Source organism: Chelonoidis abingdonii, chromosome 11, assembly GCF_003597395.2.
Source record: "Chelonoidis abingdonii isolate Lonesome George chromosome 11, CheloAbing_2.0, whole genome shotgun sequence".
In the NCBI taxonomy this organism is placed as follows: domain Eukaryota; kingdom Metazoa; phylum Chordata; order Testudines; family Testudinidae; genus Chelonoidis; species Chelonoidis abingdonii.
In genome coordinates, this window is record NC_133779.1 from 49,706,795 (window position 1) to 49,725,280 (window position 18,486).

General features: G+C 48.9%; 1 protein-coding gene and 1 non-coding gene across 2 annotated transcripts in view; one reads left to right on the forward strand and one right to left on the reverse strand.

Moving 5' to 3' along the window:
* Positions 1–18,486, forward strand: part of VPS45 (vacuolar protein sorting 45 homolog) — a 54,021-nt gene that overhangs the window by 11,035 nt on the left and 24,500 nt on the right. The window contains exons 8-13 of the mRNA XM_032792210.2: positions 404–538; positions 946–1,059; positions 1,822–1,989; positions 9,576–9,734; positions 10,914–11,021; positions 11,561–11,682. Coding sequence (XP_032648101.1) covers positions 404–538; positions 946–1,059; positions 1,822–1,989; positions 9,576–9,734; positions 10,914–11,021; positions 11,561–11,682 — 806 coding nt within the window. The remainder of the gene's footprint in view (positions 1–403; positions 539–945; positions 1,060–1,821; positions 1,990–9,575; positions 9,735–10,913; positions 11,022–11,560; positions 11,683–18,486) is intronic.
* LOC116831902 (U6atac minor spliceosomal RNA) lies at positions 1,244–1,367 on the reverse strand. The gene has a single exon (XR_004375306.1). It is a non-coding gene; the product is annotated as a U6atac minor spliceosomal RNA (small nuclear RNA).

Sequence of the window (18,486 nt, forward strand, 5' to 3'; positions counted from 1 at the left end):
TGCTACTGTCTCTGGCAGTGCAGAGGTGCTTCAAAGTAGGCGCAACCCTAAGTCACTTTAAGGGTCCCCTTTGGGTCCGACTACTTGTGCATGGCTGGTCATGTTGGTAGTCCATGCTAGCTCTACTCTTGCTCACTTGCTAAAAATAGCAGGGAGAGTGTGCCATGAGACAGCCTCACTGCAATTTTTAGCAAGCTGGCTAGAGCGCAGCTGTACGTCTACATGAGCTAACTGTCCCACTCCCAGCTGCAATGGAGGTGTGCCCTTGTATGCTGCCAGAGTGCTGTAAAGGGACCTTATTATAAATATGAATTAGGCCCATTATTTTTAGTCTTGATTGAAATTGGTTGTGATTTAAGTCAAACGTTTGTCTCTCCTTTTTTTCCCCTCCGACCCTTCTTAGTGGACGTACCAGGCCATGGTCCATGAACTGCTGGGGATTAACAACAACCGAATTGACCTCTCTCGAGTACCCGGCATCAGCAAGGATCTCAGGGAGGTGGTTCTGTCTGCTGAGAACGACGAGTTTTACGCCAATGTAGGTAGCTCGGTGCTGTGATGGGGAGGGAGAGCTCTCAGACAGTCTAAATTGAGGTCTGGGTTCTATTCCTGATTCTGCCACTGAGTCGCTGTGTGACCTTGGGAAGGATCTGTCCCTGCTCTGTGCCTCAGTTTCCTCACTTGTACATGATGATGATGACCGACGTCCCAGGTAAATTCATAATTATAAGCAAGCAGTGTCCCAGGTGGGCTTTAGTGCCCATTCATATTGCCGAAATGAAACCATTTTGTATCCCAGAGCTTGTCGCTTGCCCTCAGAGTGTAGCATGGGAGTACGCAATAGACCCTCCTAGAGCTTTGGGAGCTGGGGGCGGTGATTTCCAAAGAGACCAGATCTCCTGAGAGCCGCCTTCTCTCCCATCCCCCTGTGTCTGTCGTCCACAGAACATGTACCTGAACTTTGCAGAGATCGGGACCAATATCAAGAACCTAATGGAGGATTTCCAGCGGAGGAAACCGAAGGAGCAGCAGAAGCTGGAGTCCATAGCTGACATGAAGGTAAAGAGGACGTATGCGATTGACCAGGCATCTTAGAACCAATCCACTGTAGGACACTGCAAATCACCAGCGTTTACTATATCCCTGCTCCAGGCTCTGATACTGGTAACTCAGTCTTCTGTGCATGTAGGCTTCTGGGGGTGGAAGCCGTCTCTTTGGGCTTTGCTTGTACAGCCCTTGCACAGCAGGGTCCTGGTTAAGATGCCACAAAGTAAGTGGCAATGCCTTAACCATACGCGTGTTGTAAAGGTCACTAGGACCTCTTCCATCCTTATCAAGGGGAGTGCTAATCTGGTTTCTAAGTGCTACTGCAATACAAAGAATTACCACACCTGCACCCTCCTCTCTGTCTTAATAAGATCCTCTTCAGAACAGCCACCCAGCACCAATGCACCATGCAACATGGGCTTCTCCAGCCCCCAATCTGCTGTGGTTCAAGATTTGAAGTAGCAGCAACATCTGGGTGGATTTCCACTAGGAAACCCTCTAGGTGCCAAGAGAGTGAGCTGCTGAGAGCAGCTGCCTCTTGTGAAGATTCCTTCCAGCTGCAGGGCTCCCCCTGCAGGGGACACCATGCAGAGGTTCTCTGGGGAGACTGGGAGTACCCACCCTGCAGCACTGATCTCACTCCGGCCGGTGTACATCAGGAGTAACTCCACTGAAGCCAGTGGAAATGCACTGATGTAAACCTGGCGCAAGTCTTGGTTACTATCTTCTGCCTGCCATTTCCAAGGGATTTGAATTTCAACTTCCATGTTGCAGGCGTTTGTGGAGAATTACCCGCAGTTCAAGAAGATGTCCGGCACGGTATCGAAGCACGTGACTGTGGTGGGGGAGCTCTCTCGGCTGGCCAGCGAGCGGAACCTGCTGGAGGTGTCGGAGGTTGAGCAGGAACTGGCCTGCCAGAATGACCACTCGAGTGCTCACCAGGTAACCCAAAGCCCAGAAGTCAAACCTCCTTTATCTGTTTCCAGCACGGTTGATCCTGCAGCCGTTCTGCTTGTGGAACTAGTGCCAACGTCAGTGGGAATTGTGCATGTGGAGCCTACAGGGCTGGGACCTCAGATGGTAGAACTAGCTTCTCCACCGCTGTCCGTGTAATTCACACAGGAATGAATCCTGAGTAATGATAACTAACACAAACGGTTGTCACAGTTTGCAAGCCACAATCAGCTGAACATGCTCTGTTGTTATATTTGGGGAGCGTCTGAATAATGCCTAAAAAGTAGGACCCTGGAATACAACTGTCCTTAGCCTGTCTGTTCATCATGTGCAGCCCCCATCTCATGGCAAGTTGTCAGTGCAGCCATCGGTCGGATGAAATTTGAGCATCCCTCTATGGTGGAACCTTTGGTGCTTACAGAAGCTTGTAGGTGGCCTTTGCCGGGGGACTTGGGTTGATTTTGCTAGAGTTCCAGTTATTCTTATTGCCCTCTGTGGCAGCTATGCCCAAGCTTCCTTATTGGGCGTGTGTATTTTTGAAGTGAGAGTCCCACATCAGATTTACTAGGCTAAAGGCAAGAATGTTATTTCTCAGTCCCTGGGGGTCACTTCTGAGCTCTTTTTGAACCAAGTGCTAAGTCTGACTTAGCTCTTGTGTGAGCTAGGGCATGTATCATTTGCTGTGTTCACGTAAAGCAGGTGGTGATAGAACTGTCAGTTGCCTTGACTTAAAATGAGTCCTCTGGTGAATGCCCCATGCGTACAGTTGATTAAAAAGAGACGCTGTCAGTAGCAGTCCTTCCCTGGGTTACTAATACTCCAGGGATGAAGATGATTAGCATAGAAAGGATTCTGATCATTTTCTTTTCCCCATTTGGGCTGTTTGCTTGCATTTTGCACTTCACTTGCCTTCACAGGTAAAACCAAGATTACTTCTATTGCACTGTAGGTGTGTGTGGTACTTTGACCTAACTAGGCTGGTTAGTTTCATGTTGTGTTTTGTAGGCTAGGATCATGCAATGAGCTCTGTGTGAGTGAACACCTGCAGACACACGTTTTGCAGGTGACTAGATTAGTCAGTTTCACAGTAGGATTTGCAGGCCTTTGTGACACAATGAACTCCAGGTTGGGTGGAACCCTCTATCCATGAAAAGCCCCAGTGGTGTCCATGAGGCTGCATGTAGCTGGACCCCACAGACCACAGAATTGGGATCTTAGTCAGTTGCACTGATTCTCCTGCACTAGCACCATGCTTCTGTGTTTGTTTGGGTTTCCAAAGCCACAAGGAAATAACTTAAGACAAAATCCAGAGTCTTTTCATTAACAAATTTGAGACTTGGTCTGAAATTCAGGAAAGAGAAGTGCAAAATACTACACTTACGGAGGAAAAAAAAATCAAATGCACAGACACAAATGGGAAATAACTGGCTAGTCAGAAGTACCGCTGAAAAGGACCTGAGGGTTATAATGCATCACAAATAGAAAAGAAGTCAAACATGTGATGCTGTTGTGGAAAAGGCTAATATTCTGGGGTGTATTAGCGGGAGCATTGTATGTAAGCTGTGGAAGGTCATTGTCCCACTCTGCTCGGCACTGGTGAAGTCTCAGCTGGAGACTGTATCCAGTCTGGGGCGCCGCTCTGTACGAGGGATGTGGACACACTGGAGAGAGTCCAAAGGAGAGCAACAGAAATGATAAAACGTTTAGAAAACTTGATCTCTGAAAAAAGATTTTAAAAAAAACCCTAGACATGGTTAGTCTTGAGAAGAGAAGACTGAGGGAGACCTGATAACAGTCCTTAACATATCTGAAGACTTCTCAAGAAGATGGGGATCAGTTGCTCTCCATGTCCCCCGAAGAGAAGACAAGAAGTAGTGGGCTTAATCTGCAGCAAGGGAGATTTAGGTTAGGAATTTAGATGATATTAGGAAAAACTCCCAGGCTAGTTCAGCGCTGGAACAGGCTTCCAAAGGAGGTTGTGGAATCCCCATCGCTGGAGGTTTTAAAGAACAGGTTCGACACACTCCTGTCAGGGATGGTCTAGGTCCACATGGCGCTGGACTAGATGACCTCTCAAAGTTCCTTCCAGCCCTGCATTACTATGATTAACATTAACCAAAAAAAAAATCCCAAGCATTCCTGTTTGATGTTGTAAAATCCCAATTTCTCTTATTTATATTTGAAACCAACCTAAATGGAGCAAAACTATATGTCTAGTGTGTCTCTGCCACTCTTCCCTGTACACACAGTACTGGTAAAATAGCATTAACAAACTTCATAATGTATAACTATGTCACTGAAAGAATGAACCGGCCTCACAGCTTTGAAACTGAAAAGAATCAACCATTTAAAGCATGAAATCCAATTGTGCTCAGACTGTGTTTGGGAAAAGCCCTTGCCTGTGAGCCCTGCCCTTATTTTGGGTTTGGGTTGGTGGGGTTTTTTTTTTTTTTTTATGGAGCTGCTTAACTGAAGGATTTCTTTGGCAAAGGGCTCAGAAAGGCTTGAAAAGGGACTTCTGTTTGACAGCTGAGTGTGTAGACTGATGCTCTGACCCCCTGATGGCTCATATAATTCCATGACCTGCCCCAGAATCTGACAGTACGTCAATAATGATGTGTTGAGGCTGTTGACTAAACAAAGCTCCTGGTTTTTTTTTTCCCTGAAGGCGACTGTGTTATGACACACAAAGAATGCAGCCACAGACTCAATATTTATCGTTTTTAAAATGCTGCTGATCTGTGTGCTGAAAATATGACTTTCAAAAAGAGATTTCACTAAAATGAAAGCTATATACTGTGATAAAGGCTGTCACACAGTAGGGAAGTATTATGTTAATGATCAGCATTTGCAAAGAATTTGAAATGCATTTCTTTCTAATCTGTGGTGTTCAGTGCTCCAAGAGGGTTGCTATGTGATATTAGCTGTCCAAATAGTTCAATCTGTAGGCCAGACCCTCAGATGTGCATGTACAGAGCCCAGCATAGCCGTGTTGGTTGGCATAAATCAGCATCATGCGGTTGAAGTCAATGCAGCTATGCAGATTTATGCCAGCTGTGAAACTGGTCGATTTGTGTTCATTTGCTGTGTTCTGATAAGGATGTACTAATGTGGAGTCTTAGCCATAAAAGGGACTTGCTAAAACACCCCTTGGAGTCCCTGGCTTATGCTGTCTCATGGAGCAGAGGTGATCTAGAAACTGTTTATAAATCAGTGTTTGAATTCTCACTGCCAGTACCACATGCACCTGCTCCCATCTTTCAGCCTCTCACATCAGCAGTAACAGAGATTCTGCAAAGTGCCTAGCATGTAGTGCTAACAAAAAGTACAAATTAAATCCTGTTAGCTGGTGATGCACTCCATGATGGAGGAGGCAGAAGAGACTCCATTGTCCGTTCTTGTAGCTGTATCAGCCCCTGCAGGGGAGGTAGGAATAAGGACTTGTTAGGTAGCAATGATAGGGCTGGAAAACACAGATGCTGGGAGCCCAATTCTTGCCTCTTATCTTGTCTACACAGGTTTTGTATCAGCATAACTACTTCGGTTAGAAGTGTGTGTACAGTTGTGTCTGTTCCCCGGCCCCCCCAAAATAGTTATACTGCTACAGCCCTTGCTGTGGATGTAGGTACACAGGTATAAGAACATAACAGGAACCATACGGGATCAGACCAAGGGTCCATCCAGCCCCGTTTCCTGTCTTCTGATAGCGGCCAGTGCCAGGTGCCCCAGAGGGAATGAACAGAACAGGGAATCATCAAGTGATCCATCCGCTGTCACCCATTCCCAGCTTCTGGCAAACAGAGGCTAGGGACACTGGCTAATAGCCATTGATGGACCCATCCTCCAGGAACTTATCTAGTTCTCTTTTTTTTGAATCCTATTAGTGTCTTGGCCTTCACAACATGCTCTGGCAAAGAGCTCCACAATAAAAATGCCTTGTAGCAGGATAACTGGTTTTCATTCCCATGTGAGAATAAGCTGTACTGGTATAAGCACATTTATATTGGTGTAACTGGTACAGCTAAAATGGCATAATGTTTTGTGTGTAGACAAGGACTTGCACTAAAATCCATTTATACCGCCATGGCAGTGTGAAGGGATTATGAGGAAATTAATGCTGCTGGCAAGAAGCACCTTTGAGACGTGGTATCTTGTGCACGTCTTCTGGACTCAGAGCAAGATGAAAGCTTGTTAGAAGCATTATTGGAGAGAAGCTGATCCTGCTGTTGGAAATGAACAGGCGCAAACTAGTGTACTTTGGTCACACCAGGCTTAGAGATGGAAATAACCTTGAGAAAGTTAGCATGGAAGGAATGGTGGTGGGACGACCAGCGAGGAGGTGGATAGATGGTGTGCAGGCAGATCACACTGGGAGTGTTTGATGCCAGCAACAGGTTGAGAAAGCCTCTGAAGATTCTGCTATGATGTCACCAATATTCCAACATGAATAAATGGGTTTTACTTAACGTAGTATGAAAGGGATTTAAGATGAGTGCAAAGGGTGAGGTGCGCCCACCCTAAGAACCCTTGATGCAGTCAGAGTGGTGTAAACGGGCTTTACTGTAACTGAGAACTTAGGGCCTGAGCGCGAACAAATGTTGAGTAAGAATGTGCTGTGTTTTCTGATAACAGATGCACTCTTTGGAAGATCTGCTGTGATTTTTTTTTAAAGTGGCTTCTAATCAAGGGTGCTTCAGTGTTTGAGTGCCCATCTTCAGACAGAGTCGTTTGTGTCCCAGGGCTGAGCAATTCCAATGGAAGCCAACAGGGGCTGCAGGCTAGATTTTTCAGAGATGCCTAGGTGGCACTTGGAATCAAGGCCCACTGGTGAAAATATAGGTCTCACCTCTTAATGTTCTACCATTGATTGGAATCCCCCCTTGGCCCTAATCCTGGAAGGACCGAGATGCACCTTTACGAGCAGTGGGGCAGCTGCATTATGAACTGCACACTTGAGAAACCTTTTGGAGTATTGGTCCAACTTCCACTGGACAAGGTCTCTTGGAGTGTGCTGCGGCCACTTGGCTAAAGGAGACTATGGTACAGCCAACTGGACCTTTGCAGTTGGCTTTTTTTAAAACATGGAAATGCCTGTGATCAGTATATCTTTAGCTGCGTTGCCCCAGGCTGTTCTCTGTCACAGTCTTCTACCAGTAGCATAGGGGAGAGGCCACAGAAACAATGAAGAATAACCCAGTGCACCAAAGAAAGAAGGAATTGTTCTCCCTCTGATGTCATTTCAGCAATGGATAATTACACTTGCGCCCTCGGCCCCTGGAGTACAACGCGTTTCGGTTATTCCTTTCCTGGTCGCTTAGTAAGTGCGACATTGTACATGAGTCTCTGAAGAGACGACTGCCTGGAAGGTTTTGAATCCCATCTTCTCCTGTGTGGACAATTGCTTTTCTGTTTCTTCTGCTGCCCGCTTTCTTATGTGGATGTTGTCACTATGCACCCAGCCAGGGATCCAAAATCCACAAGCAAACATCCCTGCAGGATCCATGCTGTGGGTGAAAGCCCATTGACATGAACAGCAGTTTTGCTGTTGACTTCAGTGGAGCCAGGATTTCACCCTACACTTTCATGGCTGCCACCTAATCCAGTTACTGCAACTTGTGTCCGTAGATGGGAACCCGTTCGCAATTCGACTCAACCAAATTTGTGCTTTCGCTTTGCCTGGCTGTGTCTGCGCTAGTGCATTCTGGGGGTTATCCCATAGTGCCTTAGCAAGGGCTAGAATGCTTGGAGGTCTGCCCTTTCCCTTTAGGAGGTGAGATCACGTTCTCTAGTTCATCACAAAGATGGAGCCTCCTTCATTTCTGTACCTTCGCGCTGACACAGGCTGGCTCTCCTTTTGATCCTGTGGCAGATTAGTAGTGTCTGGAGGATCCTCCAGCAGCTGTCAGCCCCTGATAGGAGGGTTGCAGGCTCGTTCAGTCCTTGACGCCGGTTCTCTGGCATCTGGCACAAAGGAGAAAGTTAAGAGGTTTATTCATCCCCATGCTCCCTTAAGCTTCTGCCAACTTGACTGTGCTGTTTGCACCATTATCTCGACTGTACAACTTTGCAGAGTCCCACAGCAAGTGCACACTGAGGGGAGGCGGGGGGACGAATGTATGTTGGGGAGTGGGGAGAGAAGTAACGACACTGTTTCTTGTAATGGGAAGGAATAACATTGGACTGGTAGAGCCTGGTCAAAGGCCAATTTACACAGAATATAATTGCCCATCTCAACCCCCTAGGCAGCTAATGCAATGGTCCCCCCCCCCCCTTTTACCCATAATGGAATCTGTCTTGGGGGGCCCCCTGGGAGCCACGGTTGGGATCTGGGAGCGGAGCCACGGCTGGGGCGTGAACCACAGCTGGGAGCAGAGCCACAGTCGGGCCAGAGTAGGGCCTGAGGCTGGAGCTGCAGCTGGGGCAGGGCCAGGGGTGGGGCTGGAGCAGAGCTGGGGGCAGAGTGGGGCTGGCCCCATCCTCCCATGGGGGCTGGCTCAGGCCCTGCTGCGTCCCCATGGGGCATGGCCCACAGTTTGGGGACCACTGAGCTAGGGAGATACAACAGGGGTAGTGAAACTCTTTATAACCTGGACCACATCTTAAGCCTGGCCTACACTACGGAGTTAGGACGACGCAAGGCATCTTACATCAACCTAACTATGGAAGTGTCTGCATTTAAATTTCACTCCCGCCAATGTGACTGCCCAGCTCCAGTGATTTAATAATCCCACCTCCACAAGCGGTGTGGAGTCACGGTTGATGTACTTAGGACAAGTATCAGAGGGGTAGCCATGTTAGTTTGGATGACTAAAAGCAGCAAGAGTCCTGTGGCACCTTATAGACTAACAGACTTATTGGAGCATTAGCTTTCGTGGGTGAACACCCACTTCATCAGATGCATGTACTTAGGACAGTGCAGTGTCTGTGCAGATGCTGTGTTGCTTACGTTGACTGGTACTGGCTTGCAGGAGCCTTCCCACAAAGCCTCACACTGACAGTACAATCGATACTAGCGCTCCTGGTGAGGACGTGCAACACCGGCACGAGGAGCAAAGTGTACACACACGTGCGCGCACACTGGCAATGTCATTACTGCCATGGCCATCTGCTGACGTAAGTTAGGTTGACTTAATTTTGTAGTGTAGACAAGCCCTTAACAGGCAGACTTCCTAGTGGACACCTCCCATTCTGTTTGCAGTATCATGTCCCTGTAGCAGCTGAAGCGATGGATTGCATGGGAATGTAATGTAGGAAACGTGATGGCAGTACATTTTTGTTGCCTCTGGTGCAAAAAACATCTTTCCTATGGTGCTTCATTTCCTCCCACTCTTCTCTTCCCATCGCATACTTCTGATGCCCTCTCACTTTCTCCTTCTCTCCACCCTGCATGCTTCCTCCTGCCCAAAGATTGCTTGAGACTTTGCCTTCAACACATGTGGCTCTGTTGTCCCTATGCAGCAGATCTGAGATGTGATTTATCCAATTGCTCTAGAAATGCAGGTCTAATGTGCAGGGCCAAAAACCAAACCAACCCTTGAATGCTGTGTTTGGGGGCCCCCCTTCTGTCACTGCAGAACGTGCGGCGGCTCCTGCAGAATCCCAAGGTGACCGAGTTCGATGCCACGCGGCTTGTGATGCTCTATGCCCTGCACTATGAGCGACACAGCAGCAACAGCCTGCCCGGCCTGATGATGGACCTCAAGAACAAAGGGGTTTCAGAGAAGTATCGGAAGGTAGCTGCAGCTGTTGTCCCAGTTCTGGAAGGATGGGTTAAATAGGCAGCAGATAGGAAAACACTGGGGGGGGGGGGGAGTTATACTCAGCTAGTATAAATTGTCATAGCTTCACTGGAGTCAATGGATCTGTCCCCGGGTGGGAGCTAATATCTGAATTACTATGGGATGTTGTCTGCATACCTCTCCTCTATCCTTTGTGTTAATTGTGAGCTTTCCTGGGGTGGGCACCCTGTCCGCCTCACACATTGTACAGCACGTAGCACAATGGGGCCTGGTCTGGACATTACTATAAAATGTACAGTTAATGATCTGGAAGAACGTCTCTGCTTCTGGAGTTTGTCCCCATCTCTCTGGATACTGCTGACTTCTCCCTGCCCGAGACGACTCTTACCCTGGCTTAGATGGGTGATCAGATTCGGGGGTGATGAGAGCCTTATCATTAGATGGAAATTTCTGAAGGACAATCCTGGTATTGCCTTTTGAAATGTCCCAAATGGCCTTGGTTGATGTCTGCAAAGCACTTTTGAGAACCACTGTGAGAAAGGAGGCTGATGCCAGTCAATACCTCCGAAGCCCAGGTCCCAGTACCCCCTCCTCCACTCCCTCCTCCCAAGTAAACTACTCATTTTGAACAATTCAAACCCAATGCAAAATCCCTATCCCTGCTGTTCTTATTTATTACAGTAGTGCCTGGGGCCCTGATCCAGGCCTGGGCTCCATTGTGCGAGGTGCTGTATGAACTCTCACGTAGGTAGGCTGGATTTGCTAACCCACTTAGGAGTTTTGGCCCCGTGGCCTATTCGGTTCTCTGCCGCAGTGTTCTGCTTGTAATTTGTACTAGACTTGGACCCAACACCGAGAGAGGCTTGGTTGGGGGTGGGTCCCCACATGGCAGAGAAGTTGCGGTTTGAATGGACCATAGAGATTAAACTCCCCTCTCAACCCTTTGAAGGCACCCCACCAAGGTAGGACCAGGGGTACATTGCTGGGAGCACATGGGGGACACTTTCCTCGCACCTCTCCGTGGTGTGTGTCGAGTTGGGGCTAGCTGGAGTCCCTTTTAGCTCCTTGGGCATTGCTTCAGCACCTTCATCAGTGCTAAATCCCCATAAGTTTTCCTGAAGCTAGTTCCCCATGTTAATTGGTCACCGGTCTCCTCTCTCTCTCTCTGGACAGCTGGTGTCAGCGGTTGTGGAATACGGTGGGAAGCAGGTCCGGGGCAGCGATCTCTTCAGTCCCAAGGATGCTGTCGCCATCACCAAGCAGTTCCTCAAAGGACTGAAGGTATTAAGAGCTCTGCCACGTGTTCCCTGGCAAAGCCCAGACAAGGACAGGGAATGTGCAGAGGACCCCAGGCGCTCCACGTAGCATTGCTGTGTGGCCATCGCATGAGAGCCAGTACCACTCGGCAAAGCTGTCCCTAACAGCACAGGGCAGATGGTGTGCGTGCAGGTCGATGAGAGGGCAATGCCAGGGAACACTATGCACTACCTGCAGCGGCACCTTTAGTCATTCCTCCTGTCAGCTTGTGTATATTTCAGCCAGGGCTGCCCTTTAATAAGCAATCTCCAGTGGCTTTTGCCAGCTCCAGGCATGGAGCTAAGGTTATGGGGTGGGGCCGGTGTACCCCTTCTTCCCTGGCTTTCAGAGGCTGAATATTTGTGTGCTCAGCACACTGCAAGGGCACGAGGCAGTTGGTCTAGGCCAACAATCACTGCGTCAGTTGGCAGCTGTTGGTTCTGGATTGTGGTTTCGCTGGCCCACTCTCTCCACTTCCTGCCTTGTGGCATCTGAATTAAAAGCACTTTCCCTCTGTATCGCAGGGCGTTGAGAACGTGTATACGCAGCATCAGCCCTTCCTGCATGAGACTCTAGATCAGCTCATCAAAGGAAAACTTAAGGATGGCCAGTACCCCTACCTGGGTCCCAGCACGCTTCGGGACAGGTACGGAGGGGGCGGGCTGGGGACAGGAGAACCCCTTTGGGGTAAGAAGGGATAGTTAATACCCGTGTCCAGTATGCTCAAGAAACATCATGATGATTTGTTGAATGACGACTATGTGATGTGGAGGGGACTCCATAGCACTCGGTCTTGGCCTATTGACGGTAAAAGTAATAACAGCAGAGTTAGCCCAATGCTGAGCGTTTCTGGAAATCTCCCCCTACATTTTTCCCTTTGCCTTCAGACAGCCACATGCATGGAATTGCCCTGTAGCTCTGCTTTAAGAGTATTAGCCTGTTTGTCAGTTTGATTCCTTCCAGTTGCCTCGAGACAGCCGCACTCTCTAGAGGCAAAGCAGGGAGCTGAAACTTGGTCTCTGTTTCCCAGCTCTGACACTGGTTTGCTGTTTGACCATAGGCAAGTCGCTTAACATCTTGGTGTCTAAATCTGACCAAGGACAAATCATGCCTGACCACTCTGATTGCCTTCTATGATGAGATAACTGGATATGGGGAAAGTGGTGGACGTGATGTATCTTGACTTTAGCAAAGCTTTTGATACTGTCTCCCAGGATATTCTTCCCAGCAAGTTAAAGTATGGATTGGATGAATGGACTTTAAGGTAAAGAGAAACCTGGCTAGATCGTTGGGCTCAACGGGTAGTGATCAACAGCCTGATGTCTAGTTGGCAGCTGGTATCAAGTGGCGTACCCCAGGGGTCTGTCCTGGGGCCGGTTTTGTTCAACATCTTCGTTAATTATCTGGATGATGGGATGGATTGCACCCTCAGCAAGTTTGCGGATGACACTCAGCTGGGGAGAGGTAGATACGCTGGAGGGTGGGGATAGGGTCCAGAGGGACCTAGACAAATTGGAGGATTGGGCTAAAAGAAATCTGATCAGGTTCAACAAGGACAAGTGCAGAGTCCTGCACTTAGGACAGAAGAATCCCATGCACTGCTACAGGCTGGGAACCGAGCAGCTAGACAGCAGTTCTGCAGAAAAGAACCTGGGGATTACAATGGATGAGAAGCTGGATATGAGTCAGCAGTGTGCCTTCATTGCCAAGAAGGCTAACGGCATATTGGGCTGCATTAGTAGGAGCATTGCCAGCAGATCGAGGGCAGTGATTATTCTGCTGTATTCAGCAGTGGTGAGGCCACGTCTGGAGTATTGCGTCCAGTTTTGGGCCCCCCACTACAGAAGGGATGTGGACAAATTGGTGAGAGTCCAGCAGTGGGCAATGAAAATGATCAGGGGGCTGGGGCACATGACTTACGAGGAGAGGCTGAGGGAACTGGGCTTAGTTAGTCTGCAGAAGAGAAGAATGAGAGGGGATTTGATAGCAGCCTTCAACTACCTGAAGGGGGGTTCCAAAGAAGATGGAGCTCGGCTGATCTCAGTGGTGGCAGATGACAGAACAATGGTCTCAAGTTGCAGTGTGGGAGGTTTAGGTTGGATATTAGGAAAAACTTTTTCACTAGGAGGGTGATGAAGGACTGGAATGGGTTACCTAGGGAGGTGGTGGATTCTCCATCCTTAAAGGCTTTTCAGGCCTGGCTTGACAAAGCCCTGGCTGGGATTATTTCATTGGGTTTGGTCCTGCTTTGAGCAGGGGGTTGGACTAGATACATCCTGAGGTCCCTTCCAACCCTGAAATTCTATGATTTCTCTGTCTGTAGTTTGGGGATGATGCCTGGCCTAGCTCACAAGGTGGTTGTGAGGCTTTACTGCAATATTTGAGAGCCTCCCTTGAGAGCCGCTAGCACTGCAAGTGTAAAGTGTGATTATTCCAGGTTTTGTGCATCTACTCATGGATCAGTTCTCTGGCCAGTGGAGTCCGGGCTTGCTGGAAGAGTTAGAATTTAGTACCACTCTTCCCAGGATGGTGCAGTGAGGAAGGGGAATGGGGACAGATTGATGACGCGCACAGATGGACGGACAAACCCGGCTGCACTCCCTCCCTCTCCAGCTGCCCTCTCCTGCCCTGGCACTAAGAGAACAAGACTCCTTGGAAGTGCTGGAGAAATGTCTCGAGCACTCTCTTTGATCACACAGCTTCTCTCTGACCTGCTGGAGTGACTGAGTAGGGTGAAGGCTTAAAACAACCTGCTGTGTTCTTTGTCAGCCTGTTATTTGCTAGGCCACGTGCTGGGCTGTATTGCACTCAGGCGCTTCCAGAGAGCCTGGATGAGATGTGTAGACCACTGCCACACACCTCCAGGGTGTTCATCTGCTGAAGTCACCGTGCGCCCTAACCCCATTCCAAGGCACCGGGGCCTTCTTTGGAAAGAACCAAAAAGAGTCCAATGGCTAATGCCCTCCTGAGCTGGTGGTGGTTGTTTCTGGTGAGAATCTGACCTTGCCTAGTGTGGCTAGCAAGCTGGCTAGTAGTCCTAGCTGAAAAAGAATGGGTCTGCCCTATAGCTATGAAAGGCAGGTATAGGTTCCAGTGATTTAATGACATCTGAGAGGAAGTCATGGCCTTGTGGTTTAAGGCACAGGTTTGGGAGGCTGGAGACCTGGTTTCTATTCCCAGCTCTTGGACCAGTTACTTAGGGAAACTAAGGTATGGAGGGATTATTTGTAAATCAGAGTTTCTGCTTCTATAATATACTGGTACAGGGTGTTCAAGCCACCTCTAATGAACGATCTGCTTAGAGGATACGAGCCTGCCATTGCTGCAAATTTAGAGTTATTCCTTTGGCTCCAGTAGTAGACACCTGTGCCTCTGATGCTGAATACCCTAGGTTCACTCCCTGGTGGGTTGGCACAATGAAGCGCTCAGCGATCCTCTGCTGAAGGCGCTTTACGTGCAGAGTGTTGCAACGATCATCACTCCCCTCACAAGCTGGATCCTGCCAGCTTTTATCAGCAGCTGCCAAATTTTGCGAGCTAATAATTTTCAACAAATGGGGTGGCTGTTGCAGGGTAGGCTGAGTTAAATTAAAACTGCCGACTCCTTTAGAGCAGAAGGGATGCAGACTTTGGGACTGAGGATCAGTGGGAGGGGAGGATGTGTGTTCAAGAATGCTCGTTAATTTCTCTGGCTCTGGGAGGTACACCCTGCACAGCTTTCGTTTCCTTCCTTAGCGCCACCATAGGGTGTCTCGATCCAGCTGACACAAGTGAAAACATATTTCAGAACGGAAAGGCATCCAGATTCCAGTCTGACAGCCAGGGCCATTAACCACTTTATTTCTGAGTGAGAAAAGAATTATGAGCACAAGAGATGAATTGTTTGTCTACGTGCCAGAAAATCTCTGCCTAATGCCAGATGCTCCTTTAAAAATCCAGCAGTGGATTTTGGAAGGGGCTGCTGGAAAGGGAAGGGCATCTGATTGTCCCAGGATGGGGATGAAGGCAGCAGAAATGCAAGCAAGTCCCTAGGAATGTCAAGAAATGCAAGTCATCTCCTAGGAAATGCTCCAGCCTGGCCCTTGAGGGATTGCTCTAGATTGAGATGGGACTTCAGTCTCTGTGGCCTCTCTGCTCAACCTGCCAAAGGGGCCAGTTCTGTTCTCTTCGACATGGGCATTTGCCCAGTGACTCCGAAGTGAGACCCACCAATTCATTTCACACAGGCCATCAAACAGCAATAACTGTTTCCAGCCGCTACAGATCTGGGTTTGATTGGAGCCAGTGAGGTAGGGGCAAAGGGTTCCTTGAACCAGCCAGCCCCTCCTGGCTTCCTTTCAACCCTCTGCCATTAAACATGCTGGTTTCCAACGAGATGCCCCCAAAAGGGCTCGTCTCCAATGGGGTGGCATAGAATGCAAGAATCTGGCCTTGGGGACATCACGGTGCTAAGAGTTTAATTTTCCAGTGAATAAGAAGGTCAGAAACAAACACAGCTAAGCTGGACGTCTCACCCAACCCCCAATAGCACCTGCCTAACCTCATAACTGAGATAATCAACACAGGGAGTCCTTATGCCTTCAGCAAACTAAACAAACCCCCAAAGGCAGTGGTAGAGATACCAAACCATATCCGGCCCTAAGCTCTTCACAGCAGGTCTTCCCATGGGTTAGTACAGCACCTCCATGGTGTTCCCAGCTGGAGCCTCTGGGCGCAATATTAAATAACGGCTGCATCGTGGAGCCTCACGCAGATTGTCATGAGCAATCGGGGTCCGTTGGAGGCTGTCGTGCAGGGGTATGAGATGAGGTGGGCCGTCCCCATACAGTTAGGTGTACCCAGAATGCCAGCACCTCGTTGCAGCCCCTTGGGATTGTTTAGAAATACAGCTCTTGTCTCTCTTTGTCAGCGGGAGACAGTGTGGCCTAGTCCATGGATCATTTGGCCTGTGTTTCAGGAGACCTGGGTTCTATTCCCAGCTCGGTGACCTTGAGTAGGACACAGTCCTGCCCTGTGCCTCAGTTTCCCTATCTGTAAAAGTGCTTTGAGAACTACAGTTAGATGTGCCAGATAAAAGCTGGGGGTTATTTTCACCTCTCTTAAAGTACAAAATAATTCAGTGCTTGATTATTATTATTTTTTTAGGGCTGGGCAATAGATTCTGAAAGTTACAAGGCAGCTGAAAGTTGGCCTGACTTGGTCTTGTCCTGCTTCCAAAGAGACGGGAGTCCTCTTGGCAAAACCCACTAGCACAGCTGGCCATGTAAGCTGACCTGCCGCTTGCTCTCAGATGAGGTCAGAGGGTGGCAGTGTATTTTTCCCCCAGTGCCACTGTGGCATGAGGTTCAGCAGCAGTGGCTCAGGCAGAGCTCCCCTTGGAGATTAATGCACCACTTCCTGCTGCACCACTTGCTTGATCTCCAGTTCCACGTCCACCTTGCCTCATGGGGCTGGCTCAGAGCACTGGACGGTCTGACTCCAGGCACTGGTGGGGGAGAATGTACCCCAGTTTGTTTAAGGTGCTGGAGCACCGGAAATCCAGGACTCCGTGTACAGATGGCCTGATGGTTACGCTGCTAGCCTGGGACTCGGGAGACCTGCATTCAGTTCTCTGCTCCTGTCTGACCTGGGGCAAGCCGCTTAGAGTACGTCTACACTTCAGCTGGGGGTGATTCCCAGCCCAAGGAGACATACCCATGCTAGCTCTGATCAAGCTAACACACTGAAAATAGACATGTCGGTGGGGTGGCAGGACAAGCTAGCCAACCCAAGTGCAGTCCGTCCGAGAGCCTAGTGATATACTTGGGTGGCGAGCCCAGGCGGCCCCTGCACTCAATCAGACCTAGTGCAGGAATTCTAAACACAGCTTTCACTCTCTGTACAACGGGGATCACAATCCAGCTGTCCCATAGAGGATAAATATATTAGATTGTGAAATACTTAGGTTCCCGGGTCATGGGGGCCACAGACGTACCTTAGATAGATAGATTGATGGAAAATTAATCAGGCCTTAAAATCTATCCTGAAACATTCCAAAGGAACTGAGAGAGGAGCCACCTTAAACTTATTATAAACTTCACAACATTGATAATACGGTATCCCTTAAAACCCAGCCTAGGGCAAACGGGACTAGACTGTGTTGCTGCTTGTGGTTTCAGCGGACGGCGTTAAGTGATTGACGCAAGTTCAGCTAAAGGGCAGGATGAAACACTTTGTATTTAACCATCAAAGGGAGGCAACCACTTGAACGGCAAAGAATTTCTAAAGGCCTCTCCATGTGAGTGGACGTAATAAATATTATGCTCTTGTGGGGGAGGAGAAGCTTCTGGTCCAAATTAGCAGCAAGGAGGGGAGAGGAATCTCTGTAAAGCATTGAGCAGGGTTCCAAGCAATTCCACTTAATCTTTCGCTTCCAACTCTCCTTCTCCTGCTGTTTAAATGTCATTCTCCTCCTATTTGCCAAACAAATGCAGGCCCATCGACACTACTGCTTGAGTCATGCTAGTTGCAGCTCTCCAAAAGCTCATTGTTCGTACTACAGTAGCTCATAGAGGCTCCAGCTGAGATCAGGGCCTCATTGCGTTAGGCACTGTACATAGATGTAGTCAGAGACGGTCTGTTCCCCAAATGGCTCACAGTCTAAATAGACAAGACACAGAGGGTAGGAGAAAGGAAGGATGATTATCCCTGTTTTACAGGCGGGGAACTGAGTCAGAGATAGATGAAGTGACTTGCCCAAGGTCAGAGAGCGTCTGGAGCAGGGCTGTGATCCCACATGTCCCAGCCCAGTAGCTTACCCACAAGACCATCTTTCCGCTTACCATGCTTGTCAGGCTCGATTCTGCCACGCTCTTGTCTGACAGAGGCTTTGCTGGGCAGCTGATCAGCTTACTGTGGTAGCTAGATCTGCGCAATGCGGTGCCAGTTGTTGGGGTTTCTGTGACCTGGACTCCACTCAAATGAGGATTTGCCCTGTTCAGAATAAGAATACCACCATGTTTGGAAACCTGGTCTGACCAGGATTCCGTAAAATGGGTAAGGTCCTTTCTTCTCTGCAAATGGGTGGAGACCCACAGACAGGGGAGTACAACTAACCAGTGAGACAATCTTGGTCAGTGATACTAGGCAGCGGTCTCAGCCCACTAGCAGCCGAACTGTTGTGAAGGTTTTAGCAGGCACCAGGGTAAAGGAGAGTTTGTAGAAGGAGGGATTTGAAGGCAGATGTTTAGAGGGAGCTCCCTCCTCGCTTGTGTGAAGAGCCAGAGGCCGATCAGAGGCGAACGTTAACAGCTCCATAGCAAATGAGAGATGAGGGTAGGTGGAGGTGGACTCGAACGGGCTGGGTATTCACTGTGACTGTGTGGTGACAGTAAGCAAGCCTGGAGCATGCTGGGATGTCGAGCTTCAGGCTGGATGTTCTGAAGCAGCCAAAGGGACATAGTTGGGGATTT